This window comes from Salvelinus alpinus, chromosome 17 (assembly GCF_045679555.1).
Source record: "Salvelinus alpinus chromosome 17, SLU_Salpinus.1, whole genome shotgun sequence".
Lineage (NCBI taxonomy): Eukaryota > Metazoa > Chordata > Actinopteri > Salmoniformes > Salmonidae > Salvelinus > Salvelinus alpinus.
The window spans coordinates 25,172,921-25,190,672 of record NC_092102.1 but is presented as its reverse complement, the minus strand read 5'-3'; the positions used below and the strand labels follow the sequence as shown (position 1 = coordinate 25,190,672).

The 17,752-nt window shown below is 49.2% G+C and overlaps 1 protein-coding gene across 2 annotated transcripts in view; it reads right to left on the bottom strand.

Annotated features, from left to right (window-relative positions):
* LOC139542580 (plexin-A1-like) overlaps positions 1 to 17,752 on the bottom strand; it is a 326,765-nt gene that overhangs the window by 34,504 nt on the left and 274,509 nt on the right. For both annotated transcript variants that reach the window (XM_071348188.1, XM_071348189.1), the window contains exons 13-16: positions 16,837 to 16,988; positions 16,239 to 16,359; positions 15,982 to 16,118; positions 454 to 621 (exon numbers count right to left, since the gene is read on the bottom strand). In XM_071348188.1, the coding sequence (XP_071204289.1) occupies positions 454 to 621; positions 15,982 to 16,118; positions 16,239 to 16,359; positions 16,837 to 16,988 (578 nt within the window). The remainder of the gene's footprint in view (positions 1 to 453; positions 622 to 15,981; positions 16,119 to 16,238; positions 16,360 to 16,836; positions 16,989 to 17,752) is intronic.

Below are 17,752 nucleotides of genomic sequence, written 5' to 3'. Positions count from 1 at the left end.
AACACACATGTAGATCCTAACAAATACACACCGAATTTTAGACACAGAGCACAGAGGCATGGGGGCCCTGGGGCAGCGGTTGGGCCACAGCTGCTCCTTAGCCAATCCCACAGAGCAATGACTATACCCCATTTCAATCCAACAGCCTATTAGATCAACCTATTATAGATGAAGCAGAAATTGTTTCAACAGAGACACAGGGAGAGAGAGAGACACACACAGAGACACAGAGAGAGAGAGAGAGAGGGGTGAGGGCTATCGCATCTTGTAGCAGTGTCTCAAAGGGTTAACCAGGAAGCAGAGCATTCTGGGTCAAAGTGGACTTTCCACAAGGTTCTGTGTTTTCCTCTCTAACTCTTTTAAAGAGGTGCCACTGTAGCTCCAGTACTGCACAGCTGACCAGCACCAGAGAACCAGGTGATATCAATGTAAATACCCAGATCCTCTCCCTACCTAGCGATGCTCCAGTCGGGTTCAATCCTCAGGACGGTGGGGTCGTCGGTGTAGTTATATTTGACCTCTGGGTTCCTCAGCTCAGCAGAGTCGATGTCCACCATGACTGGTGTGCTGCCTGGGGTCAGCCCCGCTGGGGTCACACACACTATCTCCCGGGCATTCCTCCTGCAGAGAGAGGGGGAGAAACATGGTTAAAGGATGACAACGGTTACAAAGAGATATCATTCACGAGTTTCATCAGTATGACATAAACCAATGGTCTAGGTTTCAGCACCTGTCTCTAAAGAAATGGTCATACCTTAAGGCTTATGTCAATGTGTACATGAACGAGCGCTTCATTTTTAAAAGCCGTGTCTACCAATGCTTGGTGTGTCTAGTCAATTATTACACAGTAACTACGATAACTAATCTGTAGCGCTGTTGAATGATGCTTGTATTTCTGGGAAAGTGCCGCAGTCTTTCTAGGAAGAGAGGAGAGGAGTGATTCTGGTGTGATTCCCAGGTCCTGATTGGAGACGTGCCTGCAATGTCTCCTCTGATTCCCCTCGCCCCGTTTCCATGGGAACCCGCTTCACAACGCACGCTCCACAAACCCTCCCAAGATTGCATATATTTTGACAAGGTGGTTGTGACAAACAACAAAACGAGAATGAAACAGACACAAAGAGGACGAGAGAGAGAAGGAGACAGACACAAAGAGGACGAGAGAGAGAAGGAGACAGACACAAAGAGGACAAGAGAGAAGGATACAAACACAAAGAGGACGAGAGAGAGAAGGAGACAGACACAAAGAGGACGAGAGAGAGAAGGAGACAGACACAAAGAGGACGAGAGAGAGGAGACAGACACAAAGAGGACGAGAGAGAGAGAAGGAGACAGACACAAAGAGAACGAGAGAGAGAAGGAGACAGACACAAAGAGGACGAGAGAGAAGGATACAAACACAAAGAGGACGAGAGAGAGGAGACAAACACAAAGAGGACGAGAGAGAAGGAGACAGACACAAAGAGGACGAGAGAGAGAAGGAGACAGACACAAAGAGGACAAGAGAGAAGGATACAAACACAAAGAGGACGAGAGAGAGAAGGAGACAGACACAAAGAGGACGAGAGAGAGAAGGAGACAGACACAAAGAGGACGAGAGAGAGGAGACAGACACAAAGAGGACGAGAGAGAGAGAAGGAGACAGACACAAAGAGAACGAGAGAGAGAAGGAGACAGACACAAAGAGGACGAGAGAGAAGGATACAAACACAAAGAGGACGAGAGAGAGGAGACAAACACAAAGAGGACGAGAGAGAAGGAGACAGACACAAAGAGGACGAGAGAGAGAAGGATACAGACACAAAGAGGACGAGAGAGAGACAGAGACAGACACAAAGAGGACGAGAGAGAAGGAGACAGACACAAAGAAGACGAGAGAGAGAAGGATAGAGACACAAAGAGGACGAGAGAGAGAAAGAGACAGACACAAAGAGGACGAGAGAGAAGGAGACAGACACAAAGAGGACGAGAGAGAAGGAGGCAGACACAAAGAGGACGAGAGAGAAGGATACAAACACAAAGAGGACGAGAGAGAGGAGACAAACACAAAGAGGACGAGAGAGAAGGAGACAGACACAAAGAGGACGAGAGAGAGAAGGATACAGACACAAAGAGGACGAGAGAGAGACAGAGACAGACACAAAGAGGACGAGAGAGAAGGAGACAGACACAAAGAAGACGAGAGAGAGAAGGATAGAGACACAAAGAGGACGAGAGAGAGAAAGAGACAGACACAAAGAGGACGAGAGAGAAGGAGACAGACACAAAGAGGACGAGAGAGAAGGAGGCAGACACAAAGAGGACGAGAGAGAGCCGGAGACAGACACAAAGAGGATGAGAAAGAGAAGGAGACAGACACAAAGAGGACGAGAGAGAGAAGGAGACAGACACAAAGAGGACGAGAGAGAGACGGAGACAGACACAGAGAGGACGAGAGAGAGACGGAGACAGACACAAAGAGGACGAGAGAGAAGAAGACAGACACAAAGAGGACGAGAGAGTGAAGGAGACAGACACAAAGAGGACGAAAGAGAAGGAGACAGACACAAAGAGGACGAGAGAGAGACGGAGACAGACACAAAGAGGATGAGAAAGAGAAGGAGACAGACACAAAGAGGATGAGAGAGAGAAGGAGACAGACACAAAGAGGACGAGAGAGAGAAGGAGACAGACAAAAAGAGGACGAGAGAGAGACGGAGACAGACACAAAGAGGACGAGAGAGAGAAGGAGACAGACACAAAGAGGACGAGAGAGAGAAGGAGACAGACACAAAGAGGACGAGAAAGAGAAGGAGACAGACACAAAGAGGATGAGAAAGAGAAGGAGCATACACAAAGAGGACGAGAGAGAGACGGAGACAGACACAAAGAGGACGAGAAAGAGAAGGAGACAGACACAAAGAGGACGAGAGAGAGAAGGAGACAGACACAAAGAGGACGAGAGAGAAGGACACAAACACAAAGAGGACGAGAGAGAGGAGACAAACACAAAGAGGACGAGAGAGGAGGCAGACAGAAAGAGGACGAGAGAGAGAAGGATACAGACACAAAGAGGACGAGAGAGAGACGGAGACAGACACAAAGAGGACGAGAGACAAGGAGAAAGACACAAAGAGGACGAGAGAGAGAAGGATAGAGAAACAAAGAGGACAAGAGAGAGAAAGAGACAGACACAAAGAGGACGAGAGAGAAGGAGACAGACACAAAGAGGACGAGAGAGAGAAGGAGACAGACACAAAGAGGATGAGAAAGAGAAGGAGACAGACACTAAGAGGACGAGAGAGAGAAGGAGACAGACACAAAGAGGACGAGAGAGAGAAGGAGAGAGACACAAAGAGGACGAGAGAGAAGGAGACAGACACAAAGAGGACGAGAGAGAGAAGGAGACAGACACAAAGAGGACGAGAGAGAGAAGGAGACAGACACAAAGAGGACGAGAGAGTGAAGGAGACAGACAAAAAGAGGACGAGAGAGAGATGGAGACAGACACAAAGAGGACGAGAGAGAAGGAGACAGACACAAAGAGGACGAGAGAGAGACGGAGACAGACACAAAGAGGATGAGAAAGAGAAGGAGACAGACACAAAGAGGACGAGAGAGAGAAGGAGAAAGACACAAAGAGGACGAGAGAGAGGAAGACAGACACAAAGAGGACGAGAGAGAGACGGAGACAGACACAAAGAGGATGAGAAAGAGAAGGAGACAGACACAAAGAGGATGAGAGAGAGAAGGAGACAGACACAAAGAGGACGAGAGAGAGAAGGAGACAGACACAAAGAGGACGAGAGAGAGACGGAGACAGACACAAAGAGGACGAGAGAGAGAAGGAGACAGACACAAAGAGGACGAGAGAGAGAAGGAGACAGACACAAAGAGGACAAGAGAGAGAATGAAACAGACACAAAGAGGACGAGAAAGAGAAGGAGACAGACACAAAGAGGATGAGAAAGAGAAGGAGACAGACACAAAGAGGACGAGAGAGAGACGGAGACAGACACAAAGAGGATGAGAAAGAGAAGGAGACAGACACAAAGAGGACGAGAGAGAGACGGAGACAGACACAAAGAGGATGAGAAAGAGAAGGAGAAAGACACAAAGAGGACGAGAGAGAAGGAGACAGACACAAAGAGGACGAGAGAGAAGGACGCAAACACAAAGAGGACGAGAGAGAGGAGACAAACACAAAGAGGACGAGAAAGAAGGAGACAGACAGAAAGAGGACGAGAGAGAGAAGGATACAGACTCAAAGAGGACGAGAGAAAGACGGAGACAGACACAAAGAGGACGAGAGAGAAGGAGACAGACAAAAAGAGGACGAGAGAGAAGGATAGAGACACAAAGAGGACGAGAGAGAGAAAGAGACAGACACAAAGAGGATGAGAGAGAGAAGGAGAAAGACACAAAGAGGACGAGAGAGAAGGAGACAGACACAAAGAGGACGAGAGAGAGACGGAGACAGACACAAAGAGGATGAGAAAGAAAGGAGACAGACACAAAGAGGACGAGAGAGAGACGGAGACAGACACAAAGAGGATGAGAAAGAGAAGGAGACAGACACAAAGAGGACAAGAGAGAGAAGGAGACAGACACAAAGAGGACGAGAGAGAGACGGAGACAGACACAAAGAGGATGAGAAAGAGAAGGAGACAGACACAAAGAGGACGAGAGAGAAGAAGACAGACACAAAGAGGACGAGAGAGAGACGGAGACAGACACAAAGAGGATGAGAAAGAGAAGGAGACAGACACAAAGAGGACGAGAGAGAGAAGGAGACAGACACAAAGAGGACGAGAGAGAAGAAGACAGACACAAAGAGGACGAGAGAGAGAAGGAGACAGACACAAAGAGGATGAGAGAGAGAAGGAGACAGACACAAAGAGGACGAGAGAGAAGGAGACAGACACAAAGAGGACGAGAGAGAGACGGAGACAGACACAAAGAGGATGAGAAAGAGAAGGAGACAGACACAAAGAGGACGAGAGAGAGACGGAGACAGACACAAAGAGGATGAGAAAGAGAAGGAGACAGACACAAAGAGGATGAGAGAGAGAAGGAGACAGACACAAAGAGGACGAGAGAGAGAAGGAGACAGACACAAAGAGGACGAGAGAGAGACGGAGACAGACACAAAGAGGACGAGAGAGAGAAGGAGAAAGACACAAAGAGGACGAGAGAGAGAAGGAGACAGACACAAAGAGGACAAGAGAGAGAATGAAACAGACACAAAGAGGACGAGAAAGAGAAGGAGACAGACACAAAGAGGATGAGAAAGAGAAGGAGACAGACACAAAGAGGACGAGAGAGAGACGGAGACAGACACAAAGAGGATGAGAAAGAGAAGGAGACAGACACAAAGAGGACGAGAGAGAGACGGAGACAGACACAAAGAGGATGAGAAAGAGAAGGAGAAAGACACAAAGAGGACGAGAGAGAAGGAGACAGACACAAAGAGGACGAGAGAGAAGGACGCAAACACAAAGAGGACGAGAGAGAGGAGACAAACACAAAGAGGACGAGAGAGAAGGAGACAGACAGAAAGAGGACGAGAGAGAGAAGGATACAGACTCAAAGAGGACGAGAGAAAGACGGAGACAGACACAAAGAGGACGAGAGAGAAGGAGACAGACAAAAAGAGGACGAGAGAGAAGGATAGAGACACAAAGAGGACGAGAGAGAGAAAGAGACAGACACAAAGAGGATGAGAGAGAGAAGGAGAAAGACACAAAGAGGACGAGAGAGAAGGAGACAGACACAAAGAGGACAAGAGAGAGACGGAGACAGACACAAAGAGGATGAGAAAGAAAGGAGACAGACACAAAGAGGACGAGAGAGAGACGGAGACAGACACAAAGAGGATGAGAAAGAGAAGGAGACAGACACAAAGAGGACAAGAGAGAGAAGGAGACAGACACAAAGAGGACGAGAGAGAGACGGAGACAGACACAAAGAGGATGAGAAAGAGAAGGAGACAGACACAAAGAGGATGAGAGAGAGAAGGAGAAAGACACAAAGAGGACGAGAGAGAAGGAGACAGACACAAAGAGGATGAGAAAGAGAAGGAGACAGACACAAAGAGGACGAGAGAGAGAAGGAGACAGACACAAAGAGGACGAGAGAGAGACGGAGACAGACACAGAGAGGACGAGAGAGAGACGGAGACAGACACAAAGAGGACGAGAGAGAAGAAGACAGACACAAAGAGGACGAGAGAGTGAAGGAGACAGACACAAAGAGGACGAAAGAGAAGGAGACAGACACAAAGAGGACGAGAGAGAGACGGAGACAGACACAAAGAGGATGAGAAAGAGAAGGAGACAGACACAAAGAGGATGAGAGAGAGAAGGAGACAGACACAAAGAGGACGAGAGAGAGAAGGAGACAGACAAAAAGAGGACGAGAGAGAGACGGAGACAGACACAAAGAGGACGAGAGAGAGAAGGAGACAGACACAAAGAGGACGAGAGAGAGAAGGAGACAGACACAAAGAGGACGAGAGAGAGAAGGAGACAGACACAAAGAGGACGAGAAAGAGAAGGAGACAGACACAAAGAGGATGAGAAAGAGAAGGAGCATACACAAAGAGGACGAGAGAGAGACGGAGACAGACACAAAGAGGACGAGAAAGAGAAGGAGACAGACACAAAGAGGACGAGAGAGAGAAGGAGACAGACACAAAGAGGACGAGAGAGAAGGACACAAACACAAAGAGGACGAGAGAGAGGAGACAAACACAAAGAGGACGAGAGAGGAGACAGACAGAAAGAGGACGAGAGAGAGAAGGATACAGACACAAAGAGGACGAGAGAGAGACGGAGACAGACACAAAGAGGACGAGAGACAAGGAGACAGACACAAAGAGGACGAGAGAGAGAAGGATAGAGAAACAAAGAGGACAAGAGAGAGAAAGAGACAGACACAAAGAGGACGAGAGAGAAGGAGACAGACACAAAGAGGACGAGAGAGAGAAGGAGACAGACACAAAGAGGATGAGAAAGAGAAGGAGACAGACACAAAGAGGACGAGAGAGAGAAGGAGACAGACACAAAGAGGACGAGAGAGAGAAGGAGAGAGACACAAAGAGGACGAGAGAGAGACGGAGACAGACACAAAGAGGATGAGAAAGAGAAGGAGACAGACACAAAGAGGACGAGAGAGAGAAGGAGACAGACACAAAGAGGACGAGAGAGAAGGAGACAGACACAAAGAGGACGAGAGAGAGAAGGAGACAGACACAAAGAGGACGAGAGAGAGAAGGAGACAGACACAAAGAGGACGAGAGAGTGAAGGAGACAGACAAAAAGAGGACGAGAGAGAGATGGAGACAGACACAAAGAGGACGAGAGAGAAGGAGACAGACACAAAGAGGACGAGAGAGAGACGGAGACAGACACAAAGAGGATGAGAAAGAGAAGGAGACAGACACAAAGAGGACGAGAGAGAGAAGGAGAAAGACACAAAGAGGACGAGAGAGAGGAAGACAGACACAAAGAGGACGAGAGAGAGACGGAGACAGACACAAAGAGGATGAGAAAGAGAAGGAGACAGACACAAAGAGGATGAGAGAGAGAAGGAGACAGACACAAAGAGGACGAGAGAGAGAAGGAGACAGACACAAAGAGGACGAGAGAGAGACGGAGACAGACACAAAGAGGACGAGAGAGAGAAGGAGACAGACACAAAGAGGACGAGAGAGAGAAGGAGACAGACACAAAGAGGACAAGAGAGAGAATGAAACAGACACAAAGAGGACGAGAAAGAGAAGGAGACAGACACAAAGAGGATGAGAAAGAGAAGGAGACAGACACAAAGAGGACGAGAGAGAGACGGAGACAGACACAAAGAGGATGAGAAAGAGAAGGAGACAGACACAAAGAGGACGAGAGAGAGACGGAGACAGACACAAAGAGGATGAGAAAGAGAAGGAGAAAGACACAAAGAGGACGAGAGAGAAGGAGACAGACACAAAGAGGACGAGAGAGAAGGACGCAAACACAAAGAGGACGAGAGAGAGGAGACAAACACAAAGAGGACGAGAAAGAAGGAGACAGACAGAAAGAGGACGAGAGAGAGAAGGATACAGACTCAAAGAGGACGAGAGAAAGACGGAGACAGACACAAAGAGGACGAGAGAGAAGGAGACAGACAAAAAGAGGACGAGAGAGAAGGATAGAGACACAAAGAGGACGAGAGAGAGAAAGAGACAGACACAAAGAGGATGAGAGAGAGAAGGAGAAAGACACAAAGAGGACGAGAGAGAAGGAGACAGACACAAAGAGGACGAGAGAGAGACGGAGACAGACACAAAGAGGATGAGAAAGAAAGGAGACAGACACAAAGAGGACGAGAGAGAGACGGAGACAGACACAAAGAGGATGAGAAAGAGAAGGAGACAGACACAAAGAGGACAAGAGAGAGAAGGAGACAGACACAAAGAGGACGAGAGAGAGACGGAGACAGACACAAAGAGGATGAGAAAGAGAAGGAGACAGACACAAAGAGGACGAGAGAGAAGAAGACAGACACAAAGAGGACGAGAGAGAGACGGAGACAGACACAAAGAGGATGAGAAAGAGAAGGAGACAGACACAAAGAGGACGAGAGAGAGAAGGAGACAGACACAAAGAGGACGAGAGAGAAGAAGACAGACACAAAGAGGACGAGAGAGAGAAGGAGACAGACACAAAGAGGATGAGAGAGAGAAGGAGACAGACACAAAGAGGACGAGAGAGAAGGAGACAGACACAAAGAGGACGAGAGAGAGACGGAGACAGACACAAAGAGGATGAGAAAGAGAAGGAGACAGACACAAAGAGGACGAGAGAGAGACGGAGACAGACACAAAGAGGATGAGAAAGAGAAGGAGACAGACACAAAGAGGATGAGAGAGAGAAGGAGACAGACACAAAGAGGACGAGAGAGAGAAGGAGACAGACACAAAGAGGACGAGAGAGAGACGGAGACAGACACAAAGAGGACGAGAGAGAGAAGGAGAAAGACACAAAGAGGACGAGAGAGAGAAGGAGACAGACACAAAGAGGACAAGAGAGAGAATGAAACAGACACAAAGAGGACGAGAAAGAGAAGGAGACAGACACAAAGAGGATGAGAAAGAGAAGGAGACAGACACAAAGAGGACGAGAGAGAGACGGAGACAGACACAAAGAGGATGAGAAAGAGAAGGAGACAGACACAAAGAGGACGAGAGAGAGACGGAGACAGACACAAAGAGGATGAGAAAGAGAAGGAGAAAGACACAAAGAGGACGAGAGAGAAGGAGACAGACACAAAGAGGACGAGAGAGAAGGACGCAAACACAAAGAGGACGAGAGAGAGGAGACAAACACAAAGAGGACGAGAGAGAAGGAGACAGACAGAAAGAGGACGAGAGAGAGAAGGATACAGACTCAAAGAGGACGAGAGAAAGACGGAGACAGACACAAAGAGGACGAGAGAGAAGGAGACAGACAAAAAGAGGACGAGAGAGAAGGATAGAGACACAAAGAGGACGAGAGAGAGAAAGAGACAGACACAAAGAGGATGAGAGAGAGAAGGAGAAAGACACAAAGAGGACGAGAGAGAAGGAGACAGACACAAAGAGGACAAGAGAGAGACGGAGACAGACACAAAGAGGATGAGAAAGAAAGGAGACAGACACAAAGAGGACGAGAGAGAGACGGAGACAGACACAAAGAGGATGAGAAAGAGAAGGAGACAGACACAAAGAGGACAAGAGAGAGAAGGAGACAGACACAAAGAGGACGAGAGAGAGACGGAGACAGACACAAAGAGGATGAGAAAGAGAAGGAGACAGACACAAAGAGGACGAGAGAGAAGAAGACAGACACAAAGAGGACGAGAGAGAGACGGAGACAGACACAAAGAGGATGAGAAAGAGAAGGAGACAGACACAAAGAGGACGAGAGAGAGAAGGAGACAGACACAAAGAGGACGAGAGAGAAGAAGACAGACACAAAGAGGACGAGAGAGAGAAGGAGACAGACACAAAGAGGATGAGAGAGAGAAGGAGACAGACACAAAGAGGACGAGAGAGAAGGAGACAGACACAAAGAGGACGAGAGAGAGACGGAGACAGACACAAAGAGGATGAGAAAGAGAAGGAGACAGACACAAAGAGGACGAGAGAGAGACGGAGACAGACACAAAGAGGATGAGAAAGAGAAGGAGACAGACACAAAGAGGATGAGAGAGAGAAGGAGACAGACACAAAGAGGACGAGAGAGAGAAGGAGACAGACACAAAGAGGACGAGAGAGAGACGGAGACAGACACAAAGAGGACGAGAGAGAGAAGGAGACAGACACAAAGAGGACGAGAGAGAGAAGGAGACAGACACAAAGAGGACAAGAGAGAGAATGAAACAGACACAAAGAGGACGAGAAAGAGAAGGAGACAGACACAAAGAGGATGAGAAAGAGAAGGAGACAGACACAAAGAAGACGAGAGAGAGACGGAAGACAGACACAAAGAGGATGAGAAAGAGAAGGAGACAGACACAAAGAGGACGAGAGAGAGACGGAGACAGACACAAAGAGGATGAGAAAGAGAAGGAGAAATACACAAAGAGGACGAGAGAGAAGGAGACAGACACAAAGAGGACGAGAGAGAAGGACGCAAACACAAAGAGGACGAGAGAGAGGAGACAAACACAAAGAGGACGAGAGAGAAGGAGACAGACAGAAAGAGGACGAGAGAGAGAAGGATACAGACTCAAAGAGGACGAGAGAAAGACGGAGACAGACACAAAGAGGACGAGAGAGAAGGAGACAGACAAAAAGAGGACGAGAGAGAAGGATAGAGACACAAAGAGGACGAGAGAGAGAAAGAGACAGACACAAAGAGGATGAGAGAGAGAAGGAGAAAGACACAAAGAGGACGAGAGAGAAGGAGACAGACACAAAGAGGACGAGAGAGAGACGGAGACAGACACAAAGAGGATGAGAAAGAAAGGAGACAGACACAAAGAGGACGAGAGAGAGACGGAGACAGACACAAAGAGGATGAGAAAGAGAAGGAGACAGACACAAAGAGGACGAGAGAGAGAAGGAGACAGACACAAAGAGGACGAGAGAGAGACAGAGACAGACACAAAGAGGATGAGAAAGAGAAGGAGACAGACACAAAGAGGACGAGAGAGAAGAAGACAGACACAAAGAGGACGAGAGAGAGACGGAGACAGACACAAAGAGGATGAGAAAGAGAAGGAGACAGACACAAAGAGGACGAGAGAGAGAAGGAGACAGACACAAAGAGGACGAGAGAGAAGAAGACAGACACAAAGAGGACGAGAGAGAGAAGGAGACAGACACAAAGAGGATGAGAGAGAGAAGGAGCCAGACACAAAGAGGACGAGAGAGAAGGAGACAGACACAAAGAGGACGAGAGAGAGAAGGAGACAGACACAAAGAGGATGAGAGAGAGAAGGAGACAGACACAAAGAGGACGAGAGAGAGAAGGAGACAGACACAAAGAGGACGAGAGAGAGACGGAGACAGACACAAAGAGGACGAGAGAGAGAAGGAGAAAGACACAAAGAGGACGAGAGAGAGAAGGAGACAGACACAAAGAGGACAAGAGAGAGAATGAAACAGACACAAAGAGGACGAGAAAGAGAAGGAGACAGACACAAAGAGGATGAGAAAGAGAAGGAGACAGACACAAAGAGGACGAGAGAGAGACGGAGACAGACACAAAGAGGATGAGAAAGAGAAGGAGACAGACACAAAGAGGACGAGAGAGAGACGGAGACAGACACAAAGAGGATGAGAAAGAGAAGGAGAAAGACACAAAGAGGACGAGAGAGAAGGAGACAGACACAAAGAGGACGAGAGAGAAGGACGCAAACACAAAGAGGACGAGAGAGAGGAGACAAACACAAAGAGGACGAGAGAGAAGGAGACAGACAGAAAGAGGACGAGAGAGAGAAGGATACAGACTCAAAGAGGACGAGAGAAAGACGGAGACAGACACAAAGAGGACGAGAGAGAAGGAGACAGACAAAAAGAGGACGAGAGAGAAGGATAGAGACACAAAGAGGACGAGAGAGAGAAAGAGACAGACACAAAGAGGATGAGAGAGAGAAGGAGAAAGACACAAAGAGGACGAGAGAGAAGGAGACAGACACAAAGAGGACAAGAGAGAGACGGAGACAGACACAAAGAGGATGAGAAAGAAAGGAGACAGACACAAAGAGGACGAGAGAGAGACGGAGACAGACACAAAGAGGATGAGAAAGAGAAGGAGACAGACACAAAGAGGACAAGAGAGAGAAGGAGACAGACACAAAGAGGACGAGAGAGAGACGGAGACAGACACAAAGAGGATGAGAAAGAGAAGGAGACAGACACAAAGAGGACGAGAGAGAAGAAGACAGACACAAAGAGGACGAGAGAGAGACGGAGACAGACACAAAGAGGATGAGAAAGAGAAGGAGACAGACACAAAGAGGACGAGAGAGAGAAGGAGACAGACACAAAGAGGACGAGAGAGAAGAAGACAGACACAAAGAGGACGAGAGAGAGAAGGAGACAGACACAAAGAGGATGAGAGAGAGAAGGAGACAGACACAAAGAGGACGAGAGAGAAGGAGACAGACACAAAGAGGACGAGAGAGAGACGGAGACAGACACAAAGAGGATGAGAAAGAGAAGGAGACAGACACAAAGAGGACGAGAGAGAGACGGAGACAGACACAAAGAGGATGAGAAAGAGAAGGAGACAGACACAAAGAGGATGAGAGAGAGAAGGAGACAGACACAAAGAGGACGAGAGAGAGAAGGAGACAGACACAAAGAGGACGAGAGAGAGACGGAGACAGACACAAAGAGGACGAGAGAGAGAAGGAGACAGACACAAAGAGGACGAGAGAGAGAAGGAGACAGACACAAAGAGGACAAGAGAGAGAATGAAACAGACACAAAGAGGACGAGAAAGAGAAGGAGACAGACACAAAGAGGATGAGAAAGAGAAGGAGACAGACACAAAGAAGACGAGAGAGAGACGGAAGACAGACACAAAGAGGATGAGAAAGAGAAGGAGACAGACACAAAGAGGACGAGAGAGAGACGGAGACAGACACAAAGAGGATGAGAAAGAGAAGGAGAAATACACAAAGAGGACGAGAGAGAAGGAGACAGACACAAAGAGGACGAGAGAGAAGGACGCAAACACAAAGAGGACGAGAGAGAGGAGACAAACACAAAGAGGACGAGAGAGAAGGAGACAGACAGAAAGAGGACGAGAGAGAGAAGGATACAGACTCAAAGAGGACGAGAGAAAGACGGAGACAGACACAAAGAGGACGAGAGAGAAGGAGACAGACAAAAAGAGGACGAGAGAGAAGGATAGAGACACAAAGAGGACGAGAGAGAGAAAGAGACAGACACAAAGAGGATGAGAGAGAGAAGGAGAAAGACACAAAGAGGACGAGAGAGAAGGAGACAGACACAAAGAGGACGAGAGAGAGACGGAGACAGACACAAAGAGGATGAGAAAGAAAGGAGACAGACACAAAGAGGACGAGAGAGAGACGGAGACAGACACAAAGAGGATGAGAAAGAGAAGGAGACAGACACAAAGAGGACGAGAGAGAGAAGGAGACAGACACAAAGAGGACGAGAGAGAGACGGAGACAGACACAAAGAGGATGAGAAAGAGAAGGAGACAGACACAAAGAGGACGAGAGAGAAGAAGACAGACACAAAGAGGACGAGAGAGAGACGGAGACAGACACAAAGAGGATGAGAAAGAGAAGGAGACAGACACAAAGAGGACGAGAGAGAGAAGGAGACAGACACAAAGAGGACGAGAGAGAAGAAGACAGACACAAAGAGGACGAGAGAGAGAAGGAGACAGACACAAAGAGGATGAGAGAGAGAAGGAGACAGACACAAAGAGGACGAGAGAGAAGGAGACAGACACAAAGAGGACGAGAGAGAGACGGAGACAGACACAAAGAGGATGAGAAAGAGAAGGAGACAGACACAAAGAGGACGAGAGAGAGACGGAGACAGACACAAAGAGGATGAGAAAGAGAAGGAGACAGACAACAAAGAGGATGAGAGAGAGAAGGAGACAGACACAAAGAGGACGAGAGAGAAGGAGACAGACACAAAGAGGACGAGAGAGAGACGGAGACAGACACAAAGAGGACGAGAGAGAGAAGGAGACAGACACAAAGAGGACGAGAGAGAGAAGGAGACAGACACAAAGAGGACGAGAGAGAGAAGGAGACAGACACAAAGAGGACGAGAAAGAGAAGGAGACAGACACAAAGAGGACGAGAGAGAGACGGAGACAGAGACAAAGAGGATGAGAAAGAGAAGGAGACAGACACAAAGAGGACGAGAGAGAGACGGAGACAGACACAAAGAGGATGAGAAAGAGAAGGAGACAGACACAAAGAGGACGAGAGAGAGAAGGTAGCACTGCAGAAAAAAAGATAATCTTCTGGATTATCTTTGAAAGGAAATAAATAGAGATAGATGTGTTTCTATCCAGGATAACAGTGGAAACAGCTTGGCTGAGGACAGAGACCTACTGTAGCACTGTGACATGTATGAACATCAGCAAGATTACATGCACAGACACAGTATGACAAAGAAAAACAACACAGACAGCACGGACACAAGCACACCACACACACACACTGCATCTCAAACACTTCCAGTCAATGGAGGGAGGGTGAATCAGCGGGAGATGGGGGCATTTCATTGATAGAGTCCTGGCTCTGGTCCAGGTAGAAGTATCTGTATTAGTCAGAGGCTGGCAGAGCTTTCTCTCCTCCCCTCACTCCCCCTGTATCTCTCCTCCCCTCACTCCCCCTGTATCTCTCCTCCCCTCACTCCCCCTGTATCTCTCCTCCCCTCACTCCCCCTGTATCTCTCCTCCCCTCACTCCCCCTGTATCTCTCCTCCCCTCACTCCCCCTGTATCTCTCCTCCCCTCACTCCCCCTGTATCTCTCCTCCCCTCACTCCCCCTTTATCTCTCCTCACTCCCCTCACTCTCCCTGTAATCTCTCCTCGCCTCACTCCCCCTGTATCTCTCCCCCCTCACTCCCCCTGTATCTCTCCTCCCCTCACCCCCCTGTTTCTCCCCTCTCCTCACCCCCATTTCTCTTCTCTCCTCACCCCCATTTCTCTCCTCCCCTCACTCCCCCTGTATCTCTCCCCCCTCACTCTCCCTGTAATCTCTCCTCCCCTCACTCCCCCTGTATCTCTCCCCCCTCACTCCCCCTGTATCTCTCCTCCCCTCACCCCCCTGTTTCTCCCCTCTCCTCACCCCCATTTCTCTTCTCTCCTTACCCCCCGTTTCTCTCCTCTCCTCACCCCCCTGTATCTCCCCTCTCCTCACCCCCCTGTATCTCCCCTCTCCTCACCCCCCCTGTATCTCCCCTCACCTCACCCCCCCTGTATATCTCTTCTCCTCACCCCCTGTATCTCCCCTCTCCTCACCCCCCCTGTATCTCCCCTCTTCTCACCCCCCCTGTATCTCTCCTCTCCTCACCCCCCCTGTATATCTCCTCTCCTCACCCCCCCTGTTTCTCTCCTCACCTCACCCCCCTGTTTCTCCCCTCTCCTCACCCCCCTGTTTCTCTCCTCTCCTTACCCCCCCTGTTTCTCCCCTCTCCTCACCCCCCCTGTATCTCCCCTCTCCTCACCCCCCCTGTATCTCTCCTCTCCTGACCCCCCCTGTATCTCTCCTCTCCTGACCCCCCCTGTATATCTCCTCTCCTCACCCCCCCTGTATCTCCCCTCACTCCCCCAGTCAGGAACCTGGCACTCACACTCCCTGGCTGGGCTCTACCTCTCAGCCCCGATGGCTGTCTGACTCCCTTACTATTCCTTAGATAGACAGTAAATGTACAGCACTGTGCATGGTGGACCCACTGGTGTAAGACTTGGTTCTGAGAGCTAAGTAGAGACAGGTGAACAGACTTAGAGACAGACAGTGACAGACACTCACTTTTTGAAGTGGCAGGGGTGGCGTCCGATGTTGACAAACACAGAGCTGCCGGCGTTGAGGTGGTTGCCCTCAATGGTGACCCTGGTGCCCCCAGAGAGAGGACCCTGAGCAGGCAGCACTCGAGTGAAGAAAGGTGTCTGGAGATGGAGGTAAACCATAACACATATGTTTATACATTTAGATTAGCAAAAAACAAAATCATCAATACTCAGTCTAATGTAAGGATCCATCTAGTGTGTCATCTGGATACGACTTACCACAAAGGTGAATGCCCGGGGTGAGAGGGCCCTGTAGTCCGTCAGGCAGTCCCTCACACACACCTCCACGTTGGCCTCCTGCACTCTGTAGCCCGTGGCATCATTTAGCAAACACACAATTCTGTACGTGGCAGAGGCGAGGGTAGGGAAGGTACGGAGAGAGAGAGAGATGGAGGGAGGGAGAGGGGAGTTAGGGATTCACATGAGCGTTCACCCGTGAGGTCAGCTGTAACCTACTGTAAAGGTGTCTGATATTTGCCTAGTGAATCCTCCAATTTTAAAGGAGCATTCGCCATCAACCCGATGTTTGGAAAGATTGTTTGCTCTATCTGGATAGAGTAGAGGGAGTAGATAGAGTAGGGAGGTGAATATCACAGGAGAGCAAGGAAAATACTCAAGACGCGGAGAGGAAATAATATACACTGAGAGAAAGAGAGCGAAAGGACAGGTGAAGAGAGAGAAGGACAACGTCAACAAGAATCAGAGGAGGACAGGAGATATACACTGAGGAGAGGAAGATGGACACAGAGCACAGGTGTAGAGGGAGGGGCGATGGTAATATGAAAGTGGTGAGAGCCAGGCAGCTGAGCCTCCTCACCTCTCAGCGCTAATGTACTCCTCCTCAATGGGGATACAGGGCACCTTGCCCAGACGCACTCCTGTCTGGATGTCCCTGAACTGTAGGCCCAGGTTCTCCCCCGTGATGGTCAGCCTGGTGCCCCCCTGTCTCGGCCCCGTCTCCGGAAACAGCTGCAACACAAACAGAGAGAGGGGGGGGGGGGGGGATCAATGACTGTCTGGTTAGAAGCCACTGAGAGGCAAGGTGAGGCCGCTGTATTGTAAGTGTATGCAGACCAAAGGGGACTTTGTGAGAGAGAAGTCTGTGAACGGTCAGCAGGGGATGTATAACAACAGGAAGGCTCTCTCCCTTTCTCTCTTGATCACCCAAACACCATAATCCAGCCAGCCATGTTTTAATGAAGAAAAATCCCCTCTCCGCTTTGAAAAACAGAAAAACCTTGTGTGGCGCACAGCGAAAGGCCTCTTCTCCACCTAACTGAAACATATTACACCGGCTCCCTCGTCACTGCTTTGTAGCAACGTGCCACACAGCAGCGCCATAATGTGATTTATTTAGCCAAATCACTCCCCGTAACGAGGACAGGTGTGGCATGACAAAACAAATATGGTGACTGATGTGAGGCGGCAGCGTCCGGGAGGCGGCCTCTAACAACCATCACAAGGTAATTATGGGTAATCTCACTGGCTGCCTGTTCCACCACATGGTTGGCTGGGCAGAGCATGTCGGGGAAACGGCACCCTGGCATGTCCCGAGGCATGGTGGCGTTTCATTGGCTGGCCATGCATGGGTTCTGTAGTGGCCACAGGAGCAACCCCAGTGGGCAGGCTCTCACAGCAGACTAACCTCACCCAGCCCCAGAGCTATCCCTCTACCACATGATGACATGGTAGTGGTAGCTAAAGGCCTGTGTGAAGCAGCGTGACACGCTGTG